The 24,353-nt window shown below is 36.6% G+C and overlaps 2 protein-coding genes across 3 annotated transcripts; one reads left to right on the top strand and one right to left on the bottom strand.

Moving 5' to 3' along the window:
* Positions 1-321: 321 nt before the first annotated feature.
* LOC101743532 (abl interactor 2) lies at positions 322-13,994 on the top strand. 2 transcript variants are annotated; one of them, XM_004923973.5, is made up of 8 exons: positions 322-1,029; positions 2,347-2,535; positions 3,022-3,146; positions 3,641-3,716; positions 4,462-4,529; positions 6,615-6,740; positions 8,128-8,236; positions 12,857-13,994. In XM_004923973.5, exons 1-8 carry the CDS (start codon positions 597-599, stop codon positions 13,018-13,020), a joined length of 1,290 nt encoding a protein of 429 aa, XP_004924030.1. In that variant the 5' UTR covers positions 322-596; the 3' UTR covers positions 13,021-13,994. The 2 variants fall into 2 exon arrangements, with proteins under 2 accessions (XP_004924030.1, XP_012544031.1); XM_012688577.4 differs by having other exon boundaries at positions 332-1,029; positions 8,140-8,236.
* LOC101743389 (cell division cycle and apoptosis regulator protein 1) lies at positions 13,723-24,042 on the bottom strand. The gene is made up of 15 exons (XM_004923972.5): positions 23,268-24,042; positions 22,410-22,558; positions 21,473-21,698; positions 20,889-21,187; positions 20,299-20,563; positions 19,900-20,029; positions 19,530-19,819; positions 18,725-18,895; positions 18,371-18,631; positions 17,719-17,954; positions 17,101-17,203; positions 16,864-16,984; positions 15,939-16,174; positions 15,224-15,339; positions 13,723-15,083 (listed from the first exon to the last, which is right to left on the bottom strand). Exons 1-15 carry the CDS (start codon positions 23,910-23,912, stop codon positions 14,891-14,893), a joined length of 3,441 nt encoding a protein of 1,146 aa, XP_004924029.1. The 5' UTR covers positions 23,913-24,042; the 3' UTR covers positions 13,723-14,890.
* Between the last annotated feature and the right edge of the window lie 311 nt (positions 24,043-24,353).

The raw sequence follows: 24,353 nt of genomic DNA, 5'->3' as shown, positions 1-24,353 counted from the left end.
AATCCTGAATTGCAGGAACGGTGAGAAGATCTCAATTATTGCTTTACTTTCAAATTGGTTACAAAGTATGTGTACGCTAGTCACTAGCTTTATCTCGAAATAGCTGATTACCAAAACTTTTGAGTACCTAATGAAAACAATCGTCAACGTGAATTGTCAATCTTCAAAATAGATATTGCCACCTTATGATATTGTGTGGTGGAATTTACGCATTTGGATCTGCCGACCGAAATAGGTAAGTTAAAAATTAGACGGATTTGTGATTCTTTCGCTTTTTTTATTTTAGAAAATGCAACCTTTAATTGACATTGTTGACAGTAGCAGGTATGTCATTTTGTCAGAGGGCATACAAAATTTGACATACAAAAATTAGGGTGTGTTTGTAAATTTGTACATTCAATTTTCTTTTAGTGGGCACATAGTTTAGTAATAATTGGTATACCACCAATTAATTTGTGTTTTATCAATTTTGATATTAACATAATTGGCACAAAACGGTACATTTGGATATTAGTCAAATAAAAAAGTTGTTTACAACAATCTCTACAATACTTTAAAATTTTGGGTAATATTAACAAGGTTTCACAGCAGGAAATATGGCTGAGCTAGCAGCACTATTACAGACTGAAATTCCCGAAGGACGAAATCATCTCACCGATAGCCACACTAATCTTGAAAGGGTGGCAGATTACTGTGAGGCCAATTATTTTCAATCCGAAAATAAACGTCTCGCTTTGGAAAGTACAAAAAACTACACCACCCAATCATTGGCTAGTGTTGCATACCAGATTAATACTTTAGCATACAATTTCCTACAACTGCTGGAACTGCAGACCATGCAATTGGCTGAGATGGAAGGCCAGATGAATCACATAGCCCAAACGGTTGCCATACACAAAGAAAAAGTAGCACGTCGTGAGATTGGAGTTCTTACAGCAAATAAAGTCACCAATAGGCAATATAAGATCATTGCACCAGCAAACCCTGAGAAGCCAATAAAATATGTGAGAAAAAGCATTGATTACACAGGTATTTCATATTCTACACTTTGAATTACAAAAACCTTTTTATGAAATAGTTCAAATATCTATTTTCCCTATCCCTGGTAACCTCGAAGGGTAAAAGATAGGTTCAGTTTCACTGGCTTGGTAAGTAGGCATACAGGGCTAGCTTGTGAGTTTTCTAACACTTACTTTAGCAAGAGAAATGCTTTCCTCCAGCAGCCACTTTATTAGTATCGCAAGCCACTGAAAAAAAAACATTGATGGTATATAGAATGATGGTGTACATAATGTCCTGCTGAAGATTAAGAGAATCTATTAGATACAGGCCCCGCAAGACTGGCTATTATGGCCAACCTACAGGGTGGTCTATCTACAGCAGTGGCTGATGATGAAAATTATGACAAAATAATTTACATGTCTGCAGTACTTAACCCACAACAGTCTTAATGCTGCATGGTTACATAATAAACTTATCTGATTAAATTGTTTCATATTTTGTCAACAAGGTTGATGTGCACATTCCTCTTTAATTTTAAACAGGATTTTCTATTTAGAAACTACAATTACTATACTGTAAGAAAAATGCTGTTGGTTAAGTAAAAACCCTAAGCTTATTAGTCTATTAATTATTTACCCAATTTATTATGTGTACATAACAAATAATTGAAAAGTAATTACATTTAATATTGTTTAAGTCTTTGAAATGCTCTGTAGACAGAGGTCACGGTTTTTCTTGAATGCCCTGCCACTTCTTAGCTCTATACAGCATTTAGATGTGGCAGGGGAGTTACCCCTGTTTGACACTTTTAACATCACAAGAAAGATCTTTTGAAATGAAAAAAGGGACTGCAAAGTGTCAGGCAAAAATTTGTTTGGCTCTCTGAAACAGTAAAAGTAAAATTAATTTTTAATCCAAGTACAAGTCGACTTGTACTCTAAGACAATAAGAGTTCTTATTTGGAAGCTTTTTTTTTTCTACCTAAGCTGATAGCCTTGAGAGGCTATATCAGCGGAACCTTAACTAGTAGGTGAGCTCACGGAGCTCAAACCTGACGAAGTTGCTAACACGAACCCTAGCAAGAGCCGTGCTTTGCAGAATCTACCACCGGATCGGAAACGCGACCCACTGTGAAGATCCGGCGAGAAACTCAGTGGGTTGTATCTGAGGGTTAATTTACTCGTCGAGCCCTTCGTCGCAAGCGACGGGTTCGACGAGAACAGTGACCATTTGGAAGCCCTGCATGTTCTCTCTATTGAAAGTAAACTCACTTGGTGTGACTTATTTACCCTATTATAACTAAATAATATTAGTTGTTATATTACAAGCAATATTTTATTCTAGCTTTGGATGACATTGGGCATGGTGCTCACTGGAGTAGTGGGGCAACTGGAACACCGCGTGGGCGTCGCTCGAGCTCTGCTCCCGGGGTGGCTCCTCTACCGGCTCCAACAACCAAGCCTCCAACGCCACCTGCGGCTGTCAGGTCCTCATCAGCTGCCAACACTGGAACGCTTGGACGTGGAACATTAGGTAAAGGATCAAAAAGGCCGGTTTTTTGCACATAGAAAAAATTAACAGGACCTCGAGGTCTAGTAGCCTTTGACTTTAGGTTTCTTAGGTTAAATTTGGAAATACATTTCCTATATCAAGAATAATCAGGTACACAACTCTGCAATTTCTGAGCATGTTTCAGGGACAGTGTCACGAACTATTTCATAACATTCTAATAAAAAATTCACTAAAGAAAACTAAACTCCATATATAGTACTGAAGTTATTTAAATGAGATAATGCCCCAATTTCGATATTTTGTCGGCGGTCGGCATTATAGTGCCTTCATACCCATACAGATGACTGCTTTGCAGATCGGTTAGGGTGGTGCACGAGTAATTACAAAAACGAATAAATGATTGTAGATGATGATATTGTAGATTGTTGATTTTTTATTTAGTTGAAGGTAAAATGCTATTACTTATATTTATTATTTTCTAATTAAATTTATTAATATTTTTTCCAGGAAAATCTTCACGAGAATACCGCACTCCTCCTGCAGTAGCACCTCCTCAAGTTCCGTCACATTATGCACCAAACTATCCACGTCGCCCACCTGGCTACTCCACTTTGCCAGTTGCACAACCCCAAGTAAATATCAAATTACATCATATTTGACATAGAGTACATGTTCTGTATTTTGTAAATATTTGTAAGTGAGTATAACATACCAGAAGTTTGCCAGTGATCGAGGGTCGTGTGAGCCCACAAGGGTAGGTACTACTTCTCTACTTATTTATACCATGAAGCAGTAATATGTTCCGGTTTAAAGGGTGGTGCAGCTGTTATGTTATAGAACTGAGACTTAGTAGCCATGTATTAAGGTGCTTGTTCACCTTTCTAAGCAATAATACAATAAAAAAATAAATGATAATGTAATTAGGAGTAATTAACTCCAATACTTAGATATGCAAGTTGTAGATATACTTATAAGAGTTTTACCAAACATAGAATATATAAATATTATAATTATTATTATTATCAATAATTATATATACATATATTGTTATATACTGTTTGCTATACTGAATTTTAAATGTTTTATTTATTTATTTGGATTGTTATATCGTTTACTCTCATTACAGGTGGGCATGGTTCACCCGAATCAACATCAGGCACCAACAAACTATTCTCAACAGGAACTGCATTCCAGTATGCCACGTAAGTTTTAATGTACCTGTTATGTTAATTATTTACGTGGAAATCCATACTTTTGTCATTAATTTATATGTCATAATAATGTATACTCATGTTCGTTTACGGTTGTCATAAACTGACATAAGGCGATAGTTAGTGCCCCACAAGTCAACGCCAGATCAGCTGACAACGCTGAGAAACATTTGAAGGGTGGTAGACACAAATATCTATGGGATGTGAAATGGTTACCAAACCACATTTGGTGTAGTTCAATTCATGAAAAATAAGACTTAAACAACAGACAGTGTTGCATTGTCACGATCTTCATGCAAACTTATCAAAAATACATAGTTCTCTTATACCTGCTATTTCATTACATGGGTGCCAATGAAAAGCTACTTCATTTTAAACAAAATATCTATACTAAAAATATATTTTATTATTTTATGGTATAGACAGGTGAGTGAGCTCACGGTGGTGTTAGCTCTTACCGGAGCTCAGAGAGATTATAACCTCAATGCTTCCTTCCACCTTGAGACGTGAGGTCGAAATATCAATTACATAGTATATCAGCTTATATCTTAAATATCCTGTACCTGATATTTTCCAATAATCAAAAACTAACATTTATGTATAGTGGAACTGAAACAGTATTGTATATTAAGTGAAGTTACAAGGAAACGTTAGTGTTAAAAGTATAGGAATTAAAAGTATAAGTAAATTGTTAAAAGTAAATGTGGAGTATGTATTGTTTTTTGTACCTTTGCAGCTCCGCCGTCTCCTTTGATCGGATCTGACGGTGAACACAGTCAGCATTCTATGAGTCTTCCGGGACAGGTAGGAATCTCTATTACAGACAAAGACGTATTCAATAGTCACATACGAGGAGGAATCAAAAAGTAGTGAGAACGACATACTCCTTGGTAAGAAAAAAGAAATACTGGCAGGCATACATAGCTCAGATACATATTTGTAATATTAATAAAGAAAAAAGTCTTCGATTCTCTTTTGTTTTTTTCTAAATGTAGTCATTTGTTTGCTTCGTGTCGGAACGTGTTTTCGAAAATGGAGAAAGATGAAGTGCGAGCCGTTATTAAATACCTCTGTTTAAAAAAGTTAACGACGCAAGATATTCATTGCGAATTGGAGGCAACATTAGGAGAGTCAGATCCGCCCTATTCCACTGTCGCAAGGTGGGATTCTCAATTTCGAGTAGGTAGAACGAGCACGGAAGACGAACATCGTTGCGGCCATCCATCGACATCAGTCATACAAGAAAATGTTGCGAAAGTCGAGAAAATTGTATTAAACGATCGAAGAGTTACCATCCGATACTTAATACAAGAAACGGCCATTTCATATGGAAGTATTCAATCTGTATTGAAACAATCTTTGAATATGAGAAAAGTCTCCGCAAGATGGGTGCCGAGAATGTTAACCGACAGTCCGAAACAAAATCGACTTGACATTTCGAAGATATTGTTGGACAAGTTTCAAGAAGATTCTGAAAATTTTTATCTCGTTTCGTAGCAATGGACGTAACATGGTCCATCATTTTGATCCCGAGACAAAACAGCAGTCTTCGCAATAGAAACGGCCATCATCACCGACCCCGAAGAAGTTTCGTGTCGTGGCATCGGCTGGCAAGGTTTTGGCCTCAATATTTTGGGACTCAGAAGAAATATTGTTGATTGATTACCTGGAGCGTGGAACCACTATTACAGGTCAATATTATGCAGCTTTAATTTCCAAGTTGAGGAATACCATCAAAAAGAAAAAGAGAGGGAAACATCGAAGGGGCGTGCTGTTTCATCACGACAATGCACTCGCGCACGGGTCGGCAGTTGCAATGGCTGCCATTCAGCAAGCTGGCTTCGAATTTGTTGACCACCCCCCTTATTCACCAGATCTGGCGCCTAGCGATTTTTATCTGTTCCCCAAATTGACATAATACTTAAGATACGAATACGATAACGAGATGATGGATGCCGTGCCGTTTTTTGCAGGACCAAGACAAAACTTTTTTTTTGAAAGAGATTGAAGTCTTAGAAAAGCGCTGTACTAGGTGTGTAGGGAGACTCGGAGTAGAAAAATAAATTATTAAGTTATCAATAGTCATTATATTCTATCTCATTCTCACTACTTTTTGATCCCCCCTCGTATTCATGACGCTTGGTCTAACCGTTCGATCTAGTGATGTGACTCTATACTGCTCTATAGTGATGTTCAACTACGACATCCGCGATGAAGCAATAATAAAATCGTTTTACAAAATCGAATACAAAATGTTTGCGTTATCGATATTCGTAATCTGTACCTGCACAAGTTGGTATCACTACCTAAATTGCGTTTGCGAATTATTTTTGCTTTGCATTAGTAAGGCAGTATTAAATAAAGAACAAATTGAGACCTCCAGACAGCAAATATTGTAATTTTTCGTGTTAAATAATACTAGTGGTCCCCCGGTAGTCCAAATTCGACGTTATTTCATTGAAATTATAAGTTTGTACATATTAAGATACTATTGTCAAAGACTATTAAACTTTTATAATCACAGATTCCGCCAAGATTAAACTTTAGACAAATATTAATAAAGACAAACATGTATTTACTCTATTCTGAATTTGACCACAGACTATAAGCAATAAGAAAATTTTTACTATAAACAAATAGTATGCATGCGTGTGTGTGTCAAATACAGGGTAGTGTGTGTAATGTTATTTTAATTATTTAATGTATTTTTTAACCATAATTTTAAAAAAATTAGCGTTCTGCACTCCTTCTCTATATTCTCTGTAACTGTGAGAAATTTCATACTCCTCCGTTCGCGCAATTTTCGTAAAAAGGGGTACAAAGTTTTTGCTTCACTAATTAAAGTTATTAATATTTAAATAATATAAATCTGTTGTAATATATCATCAGCGTGGCTCATCGTCGTCTGCTGGAGGCGGGTCGGTCCGCGGCGGCAGTGTGTCCCCGCCCTTACCGCCTCCGCCCATGGAGGATGAACTCGCCCACGATGCTTTTGGCAGACCGCACCATGCCAACGTGAGTTGAATTAGTCTTTTAGAAGTTAACCACAAAAGGAAGATCTTACACCGAGCGGGTAAAATGGCTCGGTGAATCGACGGTCCGAATTTTGTTCGGAACTTGTACATACTATATTACATTTTTATTTATTTATTTTTTATTGCTTAGATGGGTGGACGGGCTCACAGCCCACCTGGTGTTAAGTGGTTACTGGAGTCCATAGACATCTACAACGTAAATGCGCGACCCACCTTGAGATATAAGTTCTAAGGTCTCAAATATAGTTACAACGGCTGCCCCACCCTTCAAACCGAAACGCATTATACTGCTTCACGGCAGAAATAGGCAGGGTGGTGGTGGTTACATGTTAGCTTATCTCGAAAATTTCGCTAACGAGGTTGAGACGTCTGTAAAATATCTTGTGAACTATAATGGTTACCGCCACAGTCTCAATAACATTTACTTATTACATACATATTTACATTTATTTAATAGTGTGATTTATTGTCAAATTACATAAAATGTATGAAATAACTATGTTTACTTTTTGTTTAATTACGCTTTAAAGATTTTTAAATATCAATTCGGATTAAAATATGTTATGAGTAATATTTGAATGTGAAGTGAATTTTTTGGTTTTGCTAATAGACAATAATAGCGTCAAAAATAATTAGATGTGCTCAGAAGTGAATGCCGCCATCCAACTTCAGACATGAGATCGAAATCTCTTATAGAGGTTAACGGCTCTCCCATCCTACAAACGCTCACAATCACTACGCGCCATAAATAGATAGGGTACACCTAGCACCTTACCGATTAACCCACGATGACTTAAGCTAAGCTGATAACATGAGTTTTAATACTTAAATTAATAACGATTAAAAAAAATTCCTTCGTTTGTAGTTTATTTCATGTACATATGTGAACGGTCGATTAGGTCTTGGTCCTCTATATCAGGGGCTCCATATTTTGCCTACTGCCCACTTTGAGAATAAATTATTTTTTAGTGCACCCATTTTTTCACCTACTTAAAACCACTATAGCGAGAGCTCAGTCGGTGCCCAAGAGTCCTCCTAGATGAATTTACAAATCGTTTCTCAAGCCTCTAAACGACGCCCCCATTTTTTTTCTAGATCTCTTACCGCCCCCCGTTAGGCCTGCAGCACCCATGAGGGGGCATTATCGCCCACTTTGAGAAAGGCCGATCTATATCGTGTATGTCTTTAAGAAGGCATTGAAAAGAGTTCCAACTGCCAGCCACATTTGTCCTCGTTCCATTCCTGTCAAGTCTCTCTCTTAGTTTATGTAATTCGATCTCCAGTAATTGTCGATCGTATGTCCTGTCAAAGAGGTTGCACGCCACGACACTCCGAAGACAAGTTCTAATAATGAATTGGCGAAACAGTTTTCATTGCAGAACAAAATGGGATCACAGTACACGTCCGCCGTACCCGCTATTGTACCCGACGAAGAAGATCTGCCAGGTTGGGTGCCAAAGAATTACATAGAAAAAGGTATGTTAGTAACTCAGGCATACTAATTTGTGTGCTTTGATGAAGCTAGTTATGTGAAAAGGAGAAAAATGCTACGATAAGAATGCCGCGAAAATCTTAGTCGTCTTTTTTTGTCAGGGAAGATTTTTGAGCTCTTGGAGAATCATAAGTTCACATGACGTCATGAAGCAGGTATAAAACGGAGATATAAAAAGGGTCCACGAAAAACACATCAATGGCTATCTATCTATAGTAAATAAAAAAATATATAAATAATCCGGGACAAGAGACGCTCATTTCGCCCCAAAGTAGAATTCACTGTACCATATATTTAAATAAATATACATAGCCCAAGAGCCCGCGACAGCCAGACCTTCGTTATTTTATAAAAGCTGAAAGTTTCTCTGTGTATGTCTCCAGCACAGGTAAGAACGACCCCCGACTATAGAGTTCCGATTGTGATTACTTGGGCAGGTAACAGGCAGTAAAGGTATATAAAATAGTACCTTAAATTCGTTAAAGTATAAAGTTATTTTTTTTTATTAATTACTCCAGAATATCTTTAGAAATCACGATATCCATTGCCGGACACTTTTTACAGTTGCTACCCCCTGCCGGACATCCCTAAACTTTAATAAATTTAATTATACTTTCGTTAAACTATAAAAGCTGAATTTTATATATGTTACTTAGGGACTTATAAAAATATGTTACCCCAATAGCCAGACAGTTTTAATGGTTCTTACATCTTGCCGGACATATTGAGAGCCCGCTGTGCGAGCGCGAGGTAGCAACTGTTCATGCGGGTGTGAGTGAGACAGAGTGCTTAGTCTATTGTGATCTTTTACTGCACATCAGCTGTCATTTCTGGGATTTATCGTGCATTCTTCAGGAAAGGAAAATTAAAACCATATAAAACATTAAAAAAATATCCAAAGTACCAGGAAGCTTTCAAGAATTTCCGTAACAGCGAATCAATTGAAAATTTAGATCAACAACAAAACATCTATAATATCATTCAGATTTATATGCAATGCTTACAATGTCCGTAATGTAATTGATGTTGATGCTGCTCGACTTCAAATATTCATCGACTCGTATACAGTCTCTGATGTAAACGAAACTTTTGACCGAAAGAAATTGCGAATTTTTTACGTTAGCAATCTACCAACTTGTAAAAGCGAGGTATTGCAGCAATTTTTGAGATCAAATTATATATATATAAAATTTGGAATAGTGCTCATCTAAAAAATCCAACCTCATATCAACCCGGATAATAATGGCAGGGTATTGAAAGATGACAAATACCAAGTTATGTTGGAGATTCGCTCAAAACTCAATCAGGTATGTAATTATTATGACAAATTATTGCACATAATTTTTTAATTATTCAAATTGTATACTTTTTCTTAATTTTTTTTTAGAAACTGATGGATAAGGTATTGGATATTGGTGACAATAGACCAGAGTAACTGTAGTAGCGACGATGAAGATAACGAAAATATCGACGACAATGAGGAAAATTATAAGAACGAATAAATATTTTTCTTTGACATGTAATAATATTTTGTTTGTACTTTATAATATTAAAATAACATTTTTTACTTTCTATAACATTGCTATGAACGTAATAAAATTATTTTTTATTGGATATCTTAAAAGATCACAATAGACTAAGCACTCTCACTCACACCCGCATGAACAGTTGCTACCTCGCGCTCGCACAGCGGGCTCTCAATGTGTCCGGCAAGATGTAAGAACCATTAAAACTGTCTGGCTATTGGGGTAACATATTTTTATAAGTCCCTAAGTAACATATATAAAATTCAGCTTTTATAGTATAACGAAAGTATAATTAAAATTTATTAAAGTTTAGTGGTGTCCGGCAGGGGGTAGCAACTGTAAAAAGTGTCCGGCAATAGATATCGTGATTTCTAAAGATATTCTGGAGTAATTAATAAAAAAAATAACTTTATACTTTAACGAATTTAAGGTACTATTTTATATACCTTTACTGCCTGTTACCTGCCCAAGTAACCACAATCGGAACTCTATAGTCGGGGGTCGTTCTTACCTGTGCTGGAGACATACACAGAGAAACTTTCAGCTTTTATAAAATAACGAAGGTCTGGCTGTCGCGGGCTCTTGCTCTAACATATTACGTAGGTATTAAACATCCTAGGAGTAAACAAACTTGTTCATCACACGAACGTTTTTGTGATCTGGGAATCAAACCCTGACCCTCTGAACAATAGTCAGGGGTGCTATTGACCATATCAGTCAGTACCGTCACATGTCAATGATTTTTATAGGAGTCGTATATTAAATTTTTATTTTGCACTATCATTAAGTTTTATGCTTCGATCATCAATAGTAACTAGATAAAGGGACACGTACAAAATTAAAGCAAAAGCTGTCCGCGTGAATATACACCTATAGCTACATTCGTTTACTAACAAACGGAGAAAAAAGTTTTGAAACAGTTTTAAGTTCAAACTAATTACAACTATGGTACTTTGTAATAAAGTCACAAATCTCCAAAACATTATCTAATACTTACGATCATTCGTCACATAAAATGAGCAAAGTAATAAATTAATCCTGTCACTTACATATAAAAAAACATATGTTAAACAACTTTTAATGTTAAATCAACCTTAAGGGACAACAAATAAAGTACTTTTTCCCTTTATTGCTCTGAGAACTAGCATCGTTTTGTTTTGTTTATTTTTGCTTCTTGAAATTTCGATTTCTGTTTACTACAGTAGGTAAGGGAGTCGCGTTGAACACTAAAATAATTTAATAATGAATAAAAGCAAAAGTTTAGTTGTTTACTTTTTATGTTTTGGAAATTTATGTTTGTTAGTATCTATACATTATTTATTATTTTATTAGCGTTGCGTTTTTGTGTAATATATATTTTTATAGTATATTTTTAAGTTTTCGCGACCAGTGCACATAATAAAACAACGTTTAAACGGTTTCAAGCGCGGTATTTTTATTACAATGTTTCGGCCACGTTTCAGTAGCCGTGAGCACGGAAGACAAATATGTCCAGTGTCAATGAGCGGAGATCTTAGCTGGCTTATAAAAGTCATCTCTTGTTTCTCTGGCGACCAGATCCATTCTGCACACGTGATTGCTAGGAAAGCTAAAATAAAAAAGGAAAGCTAAGTATCTAATGAGAGTCCAAAAAACAGACACAAAAGCAGCATTAACCAATTTTAACCAACTAATTTTGAAGTACATCTAACAAATTTTAAAAAATTATTAAAACACAAATCTACTCCGTGCGTTTACTGTTCTGTTAAACAAACGTTTGTCCATGTGTCCAACATTTCATGTCATTGGCCAACATTTGTAGCGGTGTCGAGGCGATTGGCCAACCCCACGTGGGGGCTACGGACCGTCGAGGCGGTTTACCCGGTCTTTGATGACTGGGTGAATCGTGGCGAGGGACGTCTCACCTTTCGTCTGGTGCAGGTGCTGACCGGGCACGGATGCTTCGGGAAGTACCTGCGCCGGATAGGGGCTGAGCCGACGACGAGGTGTCACCATTGTGGACACGACCTGGACACGGCGGAGCATACGCTCGCTGTCTGCCCCGCGTGGGAGGTGCAGCGCCGTGTCCTGGTCGCAAAGATAGGACCTGACTTGTCGCTGCCTGGCGTCGTGGCGTCGATGCTTTGCAGCGATGAGTCATGGAAGGCTATGCTCGACTTCTGCGAGTGCACCATCTCGCAGAAGGAGGCGGCGGGGCGAGCGAGGGAAAGCTCTCCTCACTACGCAGAAACCCGCCGCCGCCGAGCAGGGGTCGGGACCGGGGTCGTATCCGTGACCTGGCCCCCTAAGAGCTAGGGGTCCCACCCGTTTTGTGCGGGGAGAGACCCAGACGTGGGGTGGCGTGCTTTGCACGCTCACCCGCAATAGGAAGCCGGGTGATGGTAGACCGCGTTCCCCCGACCGCTCTGGGGGAAGGTGTAACGCGGCGCCATCAAAGCGGGCTCTCGGCCCGCTGAACGAGGGAACCGGTGGTCGTGTCGCTGGCGGCCACCGGTCCGGCGTCCGTGGGACGGTGGGATGGATGTAATGTGCTCTGCGTCAACCCTGTCCCGCCGTTTCAATAGCCCCGACTGGGCTCCGGCCCGGTCCGAGGTAGGGCGCCGGTTGTGAGCGGCAGGAGTTTTTAGTGAGGTTCAACTCCCACATACCCCACCTGCCGCGCGGGTGGGGATCCGGCGATTTTATCCTGTGGAAAAAAAAAAAAATTTGTAGCGGTGGCTAAAAATCGGTAATTTTGTTCAAAATTTAATATTATTTATTAGTTTAAAGCCTAAAATATAGTTTATACTTCATGTACTTACCGAAAGTAAGATACTTCAGCCGTTAAATTGCTTTTTCGGGCATTATTTTTGCAACTTTTGAATACACACTGCGGCATTGTGAGACGGGTTGACATTGGCTGTGTTTGAAGTGAACTAAACAAAATAACAGCTCACATTTCAAGTGAGGTGTTATTTGACGAGACGGATTTTATGCACCGACCGTGTATCTAGTTACTATTGTTGATCGAAGGTTTTATGACATGAAAAAGCTTATAATCTTGTACATGTTTTGAAGTTCAACTTTTTTTTTTTTCAGTTGTGGCGATCTACGATTATTATGCTGACAAGGAAGACGAACTGTCCTTCCAAGAAAGTGCAGTTATCTATGTCCTAAAGAAGAATGACGACGGCTGGTGGGAGGGGGTCATGGATGGAGTCACTGGGTTGTTCCCCGGGAACTATGTGGAACCTTGTGTTTAGGCAAAAAGTAAATGTTCATAAACTAACTCAAAAACCAATCAAGCAAATTTAATAAAATTTAAACAAAAAAAATAAAATTATCTTGTAGTGAATGAAGAACAAATGTTGAAAGAAATAAAATTCACTTTAGTGATAATTAAAGGAATCATTAAAATATAAGATCAGCTTAAAATAAAATCATTGAGTATTCATAGACTAGAGCTTTGTAATAGGTTCTTTAGTGCGAGAAATTTATTCAGTTTTATGCCAATGCTTTATATTTTGCGTTTAAGGACAAGACTGGGATACTTTTTATTTTTCGTTCATTGAAGAAAATTGTTTAGGTCAACTCGTAAGGTCTTTCAGATGTTTGTGCGTTTTTCAATCATTTTGTAATACATTTAAGAGCCACATCAAAATGCCGAAATCTACCTTAAGACACAAGGTCAGAGTCCCAATTCAATTGTACAAAGGTCCCACCTTTCAAACCGGACAGCACGATTGCTTCCTTTAAGGTCTAACAATACATCTTTTACTAACCATATTGTTTAATTTAAGATATAATAATTTAAACTAGTAATATTATTTTGAATATTTTAAAGCATAGAAGAGATATCTATAAAAATCTTTAACATTTAAAAATGTTTAATTATTACAAAAAAAAAAAAAGAGTTTTTAAGTGTTTGTAATTAGGGTACACTATGGTCACTACAGTAATAAAACTTTGGTTAACGGCAATGTTTAATGAGAATTAGCATTTAGTTACATATACAAACAAGATTTATTTTATGTTTTAACGTAAATGTTTGAGAAATCGGAACACTAAAAATATAGGCTTTTTATTATTAATCAAATATTTGAAATTTAATGTTATTACTTTTAATAAGATACTGTAATTATATTATTTCTTGGCTGATTTGAAGTAACACTGTATTTACAACTTAAGTCCTAAATACCAATTTGCATTTTATTAAATAAAACATTTTATTGTGTCATTTTGAATCTTATTTATTTTAAACTTCTTAAAATCTAGTGAAGGCATTTAAATTATCCGTTTCGCCCAACGTTACATAAACCTTAACTCGATCTATTCTTATCGCAGAGGCCAGCTAGCACAGGTTGCTCAGAACAAATGTGAAAACTTGTGACCATTGACAGTATACAAGTAAACTTATAGACCTTATGGACTTTAATAGTGTTTGGAAACTTGTTCAATTAGTTTAGTTATTTTACTTTTAACTCAAGTTTAAGTTTAGGATACATTTTGGTTTTTAAGTAACATGAGAAGATTCAGCATCTTAAAAATACTTCCGTAACAGGTGTTTCCTGAGTCATCTATATACAAAAGTCATCTATTTACGACTGAAATTTAATAATTCACCCCTTTAATATTGACTGGAAAAAAAAACAATACTAATAGATATAAAAAAACCGCATGTTTTGGTAACATGCAAGTGACCGTAATTTACCACTAATTAAGTAATTAGAAAATATATCTGGCACAAAGATCATGAGGTCTCCTTTGTATTGGAATATCTATATATTTATGGTATATCGTGCTTCGTCCTTTATAGGGCGGGACATGCGATTGCTTCGTGACTAATAATCCGAAAGTTGCAGTATCAATCCGTATGGATACACCAATACAATCATCAAAAACGAACACAGATTGGTCCATTTTTAACTGAAATTATGACCGCTTGTATTCAAACATTAATTTGTTCATAATTCACAGCAAACACAGTGTTCATGTTTTTTTATTAAGATGTAATCATAAATTTAACCAGTCTCATGACGCTTTTTTAGATTGATCGTTATGAGGATTGTAGAGTGTGAAGTGATACATTATCCAAAATAGTCATAGCTCGGTATATATACCATGTATCAAAATTTATTCTTTGTCATCAATTTCCATATTATCACTGGAAGCAATATCTTCTTTTACTTCAGCATGTTTCTGTTGTGATTCATCTGTGGCGATATTGTCAATATTAATACAAGTCTCTTCATCATTTCGGTTTTCTGTCTGTTCTTCTATAGTTTCTTTTGCTTTTTCTGTCTTCTCTTTTTGGTTTCTTTGATCCCTGATAGAAAAAAAAAAACCTTGTAACTCATATTCAATCACAAAATGAGATTTAAAATAGTACTACATATTTATTTAATTGATGTTCTTGAAATTCTTATGTTAATCACAAACTCACTGAGAAGTTCTTTATTTACTTACTTTGAAGGACCATTGACAATTTCGATGACGTCATCATCTTCATACTTGATATTAATTACCGCTTCCACTTTAGACTGTATGCTCTTCAATGTTGAATGAAATATTTTTGAACTGGCCTGTAGCAAACAATATTACTGCATTTATTTGGAATGGTTTGTTGGTTTGATTAGTTTCAATAAAGGTTTTTTTTTGCTTGCAAGTGCGACTGCTTCGCAGTAGAAATCTCAGGATGGCGGTATCCGACCGAGTCCACAATACCCCTAACAATTAATATATGATAAAAGTATGGTTTGGTAAATTACATTAGCAGTAATTTTGTCGTTTAGTTACCTAACTGCTGTTCACAATTTAATTTTACGAATCAGAGATTAGTCACTACCTGGGTGGACGAGCTCACAGCCCACCTGGTGTTAAGTGGTTACCGGAGCCCATAGACATCTACAACGTGAACGCGCCACCCACCTTGAGATACATGTTCTAAGGTCTCAAGTATAGTTACAACGGCTGCCCCACCCTTTAAACGAAACGCATTACTGGTTCACGGCAGAAATAGGCAGGGTAGTAGTACCTACCCGGGCGGACTCACAAGAGGTCCTACCATCAGTAATATATTCCTCAGTCATATTCCTCTGTCCGCGCAATTTTCGTAAAAAAGGGTACAAAGTTTTTGCTTCACGTATACATCTATATAGATAACGTGTGCATTGTGCATTACTGTGAGTGTGGTGACACGGGCCCGTGCGGCGGCGAGGCTGGCGGTGAGGTCGGAGAGCTGGTCCTGTGCGCCGCGCTGTGCTTGCTGCGTGCTGAGTGCGGCGCGCCGGGCCGCCGCCAGCGCGCTGCGGGTCGACTCCAGCGCTCGCTCCAGCGCCGCGCGCTCCGCCGCCCAGCGGGACGTGCTGCTCACCAGTGCACCCACGTCCACTACGCGGTTCTTGTAGCTCACGATACCTAGAACCACAAGTACATATTAGGGTTATCGATATTGTAGTCCTCTTTGGTTGTAGACAACCTTTAAAATAAAAATAAAACATTTTAGACAAAACTAAATCTAATCATTTTAGAGTAACTAATGATATATGTGTTGCTAATGTTTTGTTAAAGTGAAACTTTTATTACATGGTCTGAAACTTTTTCGTCTGTGTGTTGCATGTCGCGTGACGGTCGGCCGCATAGTTGGGACAAAGTGAAAGGCGCTCGTCAGAGCAGCCAAGGCCAATATGGCGGCGCCTATAGTTCGCAGCAGTTGACCGTGGGTAGACTATTACTCACTCACGCTATTTTGTTTGTTTTTGTCAGTGTTTAATGTAAATGTTGTTTGTCAGAATTAAATGTCTATGATGTGAAAAAAAGTTTTACTTTTACCTGTTTTAAATATATTTACGTACTGTAATATCTATTTTCATTGATATATATACATATTTCTTTTCACTCCATATCGCTTTTCTGAGGCGATGTTGATAAATTTGCCAGTTATGGCTTGCCCTGAAGTTAGTTAGCTGTTGGGCTCAGTAAGCGTTGACTACGTAAAAATGGTACATAGTAAAGCCTTTCTCCATTTCACAACATGTTACATAGTCTAAATTTCATTTATACTCATATTTAAGTAAAATAGTATTGTGAACTGCAGCTATTTTTACCAGAGTCAGAAATATCGATCGTCTTCTTAGAGCCATCTTCTTCATCTACTTCATTAGAATCTTTGAAAACAGGCAGCAAGAGACGGTTACCAGCTGCAATAGTTTCTTCCAACTCTGTGATCTTGATAACAAAATATGCGAAGTTAATATTGTTTTGTAGCTTAAATATCTTCCAAAGTGGCATAAGCCAAATTCTTACAATACTTTATTGTAACTTTGTCAAAAAGCTTTACTTACATGTGATGGTACATCATCAGAACTCACTGTTGTTTCTAGAGGCAGATCTTGTATTACCTCTGATGAGCCTGAAGACAGATCTTTGATAGCTCCTATTAAATACCTAAAATGAATTCTAATTTAAAGTAAATCTTTTAAAAGCTCACTCGCATCACAATCACAATAATGGTATATTATTGGCTATTAATCGAATATACGACCTTGTATCGTTTGTGTGAAGTAACATTATTCTCTTCAATTATTATTAATACCTAAGCTGATTTGTAGCACCAAGTAACATAAAATTTGAAAAAATTATTAACGACGAATTTCTGACCCCAATCACTAGTATTTACTTTTCAAGAATTAAATAAATAAATTACAGTTCGATTTTATTTTATTTATTTATTTATTACACTTCCTGTAAAATTTACATTGGCGGACTTAATGCCTAAGGCATTCTCTACCAGTCAACCAAAGGTAGTGCAGAGTACATAGTGATAGGTGCAATGAAATTTATATTAAGTTACGAATACATACAAAAATACATATATACAAAATCACATATACATACATACATATATACACACATACATATAATAGATTATACAGAATTAAGATACAGACTTTTTCACTTACTTGTAATTGAACAGTTCTTTGATGCAAACTTTTTCTAATATGGAGCGTATTTGTGATCGAGATAAGCGCAAACCGAGGCTCATGAATAAATTTTGTAGGTCTTTTTTGGTCATTGTTCCACCTCGAGCTGTATCAAAATACACAAGTGACAGAAGTAGATACGGATCTGGAGGTAACTCAACACCGCGACTGCGTCGGTTCGGGGAGCCAGTACCCTCATCATCGCTGTGAGAATCCTGAAAGTATTTTTATAGTTTTAAAAACATTTCAATTACTTTCTTCTTCTTATTTCATTTCTACTTAAAAATAATAAGAGCTTTATAATAATCACTAGCAGTACTCGCCCGCTTCGCTGCGTATTTAAAATTAACATTATTATTTATTGTCATTATTATTAGGGAGTCCAACACTGATATAAATATTAGCCTATCCCTTAAGTACATGTATTTTCTACATGGGTACCAACTTTCAAGTCAATCGGATGCATGGTTCAGTAGTTATAACGGAACATCCGTAAAAACCTCTGTAGATTTATATATTAGTATAGATTTACCAGTAGGTGACTTATTCTTTCAATTGGAATAGTTTCATAATTTTCTTAACACAAATAAATAAAATTGTTCCATTTTAAATAAAACTTATTCAATCTTACTTTTACTTCTCGTTTCCGAGAATCTCGTTTGTCGTCACGCGATTCACGTTTCTCATCACGCCTGTCTTCTTTTCTATCTTTATCATCCTTTTTTTCATCTTTTTTTTCCTCGGTTTTCTTTTCGTCCTTCTTCTCGGCTTTATCAGAACTTTTATCACTGATTTCCTCAGTTTTTTCTGGTAGTGTATATAAGGTTTTATAAATATAAAAACCGAAATCCCTCATTAACATTTCGTTGAAAAGCTCCGCGAATACAAATAGCTGTGAATTCACATAAACATACAATGCATTAAAATTTGTAGTGTATGAAACAAACGAAAAAAAAAAAGTGGCACAAATCAGGAATTACTTTACCTCGAAGCTGTGTTCCTTGTTGTCGGTAACCCTGTAGTCTAGCATCCACGACAGGGTTGCAACATTGCAGCAGAATTTACCGGCTTTAGCGGTGGCTGACGGATGCACCAAAATGTGTGGTGAATTTGGTATTTCATAACGGGACTTAAGGTTTTGTTTTTCTTTTTCAATCTAAAAAATAATAAATACGCATATATTTGATTTAAAAGTTTTATATGGAAATTTAATTTGTTTTACTACACTGAATGAGCAAGTTACAACCCATATGGTGTTATTGGGTAAACAAGGCCCAAAAATATGAATGATGGCGTCGAAGTCGTATTACGTAACTCAAAGTAAATGATTACATTTATAATAAAATATATAATAAGACCAAAACTATAAAAACTTACAATACAAAAACTATTACTTGCAGAAAGAAAATCTATGTGCTTGTATTGTTTATCTATAATGGAACATATCATAATTGACAAATGGCTACATTTCGCTATCAACTTTTTCAAGATAAGTTTGCACTTATAAAAGTTCCGAACCGTCGGTCTAGCGAGAAACTTCATCTGCTCGGAAGAAGATGTTTCCTGCATAAATTTTCAAAACGGTTCTAGCGCTTTTAGCGATAAGACTGCCTATTGTACAAATACATCTATTTGTTGACTGTATTTTTAAATGTTTATTGTGTTTTGGTGTGCAATAAAATATATTCTCTCTCTCTCTTCAGGTGATGTTATTATGCCCATTATAGGATGATATTTATGATCGCAACAAATGCCCTTACGAAATATAAAAGGTAGATTTTTGTTCTTACTTTTTTCTTTTCTTCTTCTACTTCCTTATCTGTCTTCTTTATTTCTTTTTGTTCTCCCTCGTCTTTTTTAGAATTAGCTTGTGGTTCATTCTGTTTTTCGTCATTCGGTTTTTCATCTTCTATGTTGTCCCCTTTATTCTCTTCTTCCTCATTTTGTGACTGAATTGTGTTGTCTTCATGACTATTGTTTTCTAAATTCTCATCATCTTCTAGATCCATGACGTCCCCTCCATCTTCTTTGTCGGTTTTTGAAAGTTCCGACAAACGTGAAATTATTTGAGATCGTAATCCTGTAAGCGCCACAAACACTTTTAAGTCATGACAAACATTTTCATTACTCTGTATGATTTGATTAGTAAAATTTACACACCCTTAGATTTGTAATCACATTTTTTTAATTCTTCTCGCAATTGTTCTGCGTTCATTGCTTCAAGATCAAGTTTGATATCCTCATCGTTTTCGTCTATTGTTATTGTACCATCATCAACGTTTGTTGCTTCCTGAAAAATTTCAATTACCGTTATTATATTGAAAATCGGAACTAATTTTACGTGATTTGCAATGAGAAGCTTAATGAGAATCGAATGGCAAATTAGTTCGATGATTCTATAGATAAACGATTTGAAAGGGTTTACAATGATACTAGTAATATAAAAATCAGCGTCTTCACTTGAACAGGAAAATTGAAGTCAGCAGTGGAGGAGGCAATCGTCGATATAAGAGGTCCTCGCGCAGCCGGAAACGTAACTAAACAAAACTGGGAACAAACAATTTCGCAATTTTCTGCATCGGCCGCAGTTTCCGCCCCCGCAGCAGTCGCCGCAGACGGCTGCTTCTTGTCTACAGTCGAGCTGGCGCCGTCAAGTTTCCTGATGGCCGCATCGCACGCCGCCTTATACTGGTCCTGAACGCTGCTCCACTCGATACGCGAAGGCTGTGCGGACCACACGTCTGGCAGGAACAACACCACACACTCGAGCCGCGACTTGTTGCCGCTGCCCTCGCGCCAGTAGTAAAACTCCACCATTCGGTACCTGCATGGTAATACAAATGTAGTAGCATACTCACAAGTTGACAGCCGACCGACTGCACGCATGGACACAACACATCCGCAACGAGAGTGTTTAATAGGGATCTATTCGTTGGTGTAGGTGGGTACGTCTGCATCTGTTCAGCTTGTGTATAAACACCTCCATACTCTCAAAATGGAATGTGTGCGGTACCATGACGAATTTCAGGAACAACAAGAGACAGAAGCTATTTCTTTGTATACATAATTATTTAGCATTAGAAATTCTTTGCCACAAAGAAAAAACTTCTTACTCAAGGGTTTCGTATACAACCTCATTAGAAACTCACCACTGTGTACAAGAAGATAAATCGATGCCTGTTAATGCTTTACATGTTCGTATCGCTGTTTTAACCAATACTTTTGGGTCTGTTTGGGGATTTTCACCATCTAATGAAGGACTCCATGGTCCCCCAATTGCAAAATTTTCGCCACCTTTCCCTTTTTGTCCCACTAAGAATTTTATAAGGCGTGTAGGATGCAGTGCAGTCTTATTGTTTGGGCGCTTATCTTTTTCTTCTTTCTCTAATTTTGTAAGTCCACACTTTTGGTACAATGCCTCTAACGTCGGCATACTCATTAGCATTACCTATGACAAGTAAACAAATTTCTTTACAAATACAAAGTTAGCAACCTGTCACAGTTACACAATGTTAGCAATCTGATAGAGTGAGAAAAATGAAAGCGAAATTCAACACACGAGACATTTTTTTGTTTGTTTTTTATTGCTCTAGTAGGCAGACGACCCAACTGATGGTGAGTGGTTACCATCGCTCATGGACGTCAGCAATACCAGGAACAGAGCCAGTCTGCTGCCTACCTTTAAAATTGTTTGGGAACAGTAAAAAAAAAATACATTTTAAAAAGTACAAACCTTAGCTGAAAATCTATAATCTGCATCAGGAGGTTCCAATACTGTGTCATTTTTATTTGGATTCTCGATTTCTTTACTCATAATATGGTAGCTACAAGAGTTGTTGAGAGACAGTGGTGTAGAAGGAGGAAATGTCTCTCCCCACCTCACACAGGCAGAAAAGAAATCAGATGGTATATATAAGTTTGTGTATCTTTGAGACAATGCAGGGACATCAACTTTTTGTCTGTAACAATAATTATATTGTTTTGTTAAGAGCACCAAACATGATAGTGTTAACCCTATGCACCAGAGGTTGTTTGTTGGTTACCACTTATTTTGTGAGCGACAGTCACCTCTCGAGTGTAAAGGGTTAATAATGATACCGAACAATGTTAGTGAATTTTCACAAGTATCATCACATAATCTCAAAGAAGCCGCTGGCGCTTTTATCACGTACTGGGTTTAAATACAATGTCGGATGTCAATTATGCTGAATAAATACTTTTTTACCAAATTCACAAAGTATTTCAACAATGAAAGGATAACATGATGCTTTTAAAAATATAGTGCTAAATTGAGTCCATTTGTAAAACATAATAATACAAACATACAAACATAAATAGCTAAATTGTTATGTTTATCTATTTATGGAAGAATGAAATAAATCTAAAAAACCTTCTAATCTAATAAGAAGTCCTTTTATATGTTTTTGCTTCTGCCAAAAAGTAAGGAAATTTCACTTTTTTATTGCCAAGACTAGCATAGAGCTCACTTTATGTTAAGTAACCATTGATCATGGATATTCACAATGCCAGCAGTCAAGCTACTGCCCAGTAAACTTGCACAGTATTGTTACTTAAGTGATGGGAGTAAAGAATAAAACATTGTAGACCAAATCAATCTATGAGAGTTTATATATTTGTACACAAAACAGTTAGAGAAAAATCATACTTACATATCTAATGGTATGCGGGGAACTCTCACAGAATACTTAATTGGTGATGGTTGTCTTACAACTGATCGTTTAGGAGGAGGTGAATCTCTACGAGCACGGCTGTCACGTCTATCTCTAGACCTAGTTCTGCTTCTTGTTCTGGATCTTTTCTGAAAGCAAATTACAAAATATAATACATATCTAATACAAAAATATTATTTATTAACTATCTATTGAGTTTGATCAACTCATTTCTGATTCCAAAAAGTTCATACAAATGTGAATTTATACCACTCTGTTGGTTACTCTACTCCAGTACTAAAGGGAAATAGATGATAATTTGTTACTTTAATATTTTGATTGTGAAAGTATGTTAAAAGAGAACAAAAAATAAAATCCTGTCAAAACATGATGGTGACGACCCTTAGCGGCGAGGAAACGATGTGAGGAGGATTTGCATATATTTCAAATTCACATTGCCTTAATGTAGTGATGTTTGTCTCAATTTCTAACCTTTTCTATGTTTATTACTGGTAGTGAAGTAACTTTACTCAGTGGTGATAGGATGTCTCATGAGCCTTTACAGGTAGTTTAATATAGTACATTCACAGGTTGTATAGTAACCACAATGACTACTTATACATTCTGGTTTGATCAAGAATTTGGAATAGCCATTTTCTACACAATTGAGAAATAGATCTCATTTCAAGATATTGATGTTGATATCTACAGGCTACAGTAAAAATATAACACCAGATAGGTCATGAGCTTGTTTACACATCTATGGAACAAATGTTTCATTCTAATCGGGTATTTTTTTATGTGGTTAAATTTATTTGTGATAATGTACAACTATAAAGTGTTGACATGCAAACATACTCTGTCATCTCTTCTTGTGGGACGCTCATCACGTCTTGATGGAGGCGCTTTCCTTGCGACTGATGGTGGTGGTACTGCATTATAAGAGTTACTTTTGGTAGGCGGAGGTTTTTGACAAGCTCCCGCTTTAGGCAGGACCTGCACACGAGTAGCATTCCATTTGAATGGCATGTTAGGATTGAATGTTGCTTCTACGAGTACTCGGTCATTAATTTTGGGTATAATACCCTTTGCACATACTGAGGTTTGGTAAAACACATCATGATCCACAAAACCGAAATCATTGTGAGTTTTAGTTATTGTGCCAGTGAATACACGTTGTTCAGTTGTTGATGATTGGTTATTTTGTGCATTTTGATAGATACCGGGGTTTAATGCACGCGGCGTTGGATATGCCACAACATTACCGGGAAACATTTGACCTTGAGCCATTTGATTCATAGGCATTTGTCCTGTCATTTGCATTGCCATACCACCTTGGGCTTGCATAGGATTAAACATTGCTTGAGTCTGTTGAAAGGGCATCATGCTTTGTTGTGTCATCATGGCGTTGGGATCCATTATTTGAGGGTTTATTCCCGTCATGTTTGTATTCACATTTGATCGAGCCCATGGAGGATTTTTAGATCCACTTCCAGATTGCATATTTCTATGAATTTTAGCCGCAATAATTTAACCACTGCGTTCGAAAAAATCAACACTTTATGGTTATTGGTTTATGATTCGTTAAACACAACCAATAGACAAACTTCAACTATACTTAACTATAGACTATAGACTTCGTGTTTGTTTACATCTTTATGTTACAAAAACTTTATCATACAGCCAAATTTTGTAAAAAAGGAATATTTGTTGTTTTCCTAAGGAATAGATAAAGACTAGGTACAACCGATTTTTAAAAGATTAAATTACACTTAAATAAATTTTCGGGCAATTTGCATACTTTCAAATAACTACAATAATTAAAAGTTACCCTCGTTGGTTTAGGACATAGCCCTAACCGTGTCCTTTCAATGAATGGTGCCTTGATTGAAATGTTCTAGCTAGAAAAGTGTGCCAATTTATAAGTGAATTTTAATTATGATA

Source organism: Bombyx mori, chromosome 9 (genome assembly GCF_030269925.1).
Source record: "Bombyx mori chromosome 9, ASM3026992v2".
Lineage (NCBI taxonomy): Eukaryota > Metazoa > Arthropoda > Insecta > Lepidoptera > Bombycidae > Bombyx > Bombyx mori.
This window is presented reverse-complemented; position numbering and strand designations above follow the sequence as displayed.